This window comes from Penaeus monodon, chromosome 32 (assembly GCF_015228065.2).
Source record: "Penaeus monodon isolate SGIC_2016 chromosome 32, NSTDA_Pmon_1, whole genome shotgun sequence".
Classification (NCBI taxonomy): Eukaryota; Metazoa; Arthropoda; class Malacostraca; order Decapoda; family Penaeidae; genus Penaeus; species Penaeus monodon.
In genome coordinates, this window is record NC_051417.1 from 20,731,768 (window position 1) to 20,732,422 (window position 655).

At 39.7% G+C, this 655-nt stretch overlaps 1 protein-coding gene across 4 annotated transcripts in view; it reads right to left on the reverse strand.

Annotated features, from left to right (window-relative positions):
* Window positions 1-655, reverse strand: part of LOC119593716 (aquaporin-11-like) — a 26,114-nt gene that overhangs the window by 19,619 nt on the left and 5,840 nt on the right. The window contains exon 1 of one of the 4 annotated variants that reach the window (XM_037942685.1): window positions 22-162. The exons of the other annotated variants lie outside the window; for them this stretch is intronic. Coding sequence (XP_037798613.1) covers window positions 22-111 — 90 coding nt within the window. The 5' untranslated portion in view covers window positions 112-162. Of the gene's footprint in view, window positions 1-21; window positions 163-655 lie in introns of those variants that run through there. 4 annotated transcript variants of the gene reach the window in all.

Consider the following 655-nt stretch of genomic DNA (forward strand, 5'->3'; position numbering starts at 1 on the left):
TCCTAAAAAAAGACGACTTACAGCCAGTTCGACGCCGCTCTCGAGCACGGCCTCCACCACGCCGCGCCGGGAGGAGAGCGACGCTACTCCGAGCCTTCCTGCGGGGTACATCCTCGGCCGATTTCCGAATTCCCAGTTAATGCAACACTTTTATATCATTTTTATAATTTTCTTTTTCTTTGTTTTGGCCTTTGATTTGAAGATTTGTTCTAATTATTTAGAGATAGATAGGTAGATAGGTGTGTATACATTGTCTAAGGAAAACGTACTGGTATATATGAACGTATATTTTGGTAATATCAGTGGAATGCACAAGTCATACTTCCTTTGCCAAAGGACACTGCACAGAACTGATACACTGACATACAGACTATGCATTAACTTAATCAAAAGTTGTCTTAGGAATCAACAATCATATATTATCTTTCTCTCTAAAAGTCTGTACTAATAACAAAAAACTCATGTTACTTCTCTCCTGACACGCAAGGAACTGGGGTTGTTCCACTTACTCTGTCACTTATCTAGTCTCCTCATTGTATCTGTCAAAGTAAGTCGCAACACTTGAACTTATTATGTCAGGGAGATAAGACTGTGTTGATCGGTTGCTGGGATTTATTGTGCTTTTCGAATTCGATCAGTACATTATAATGGTGTT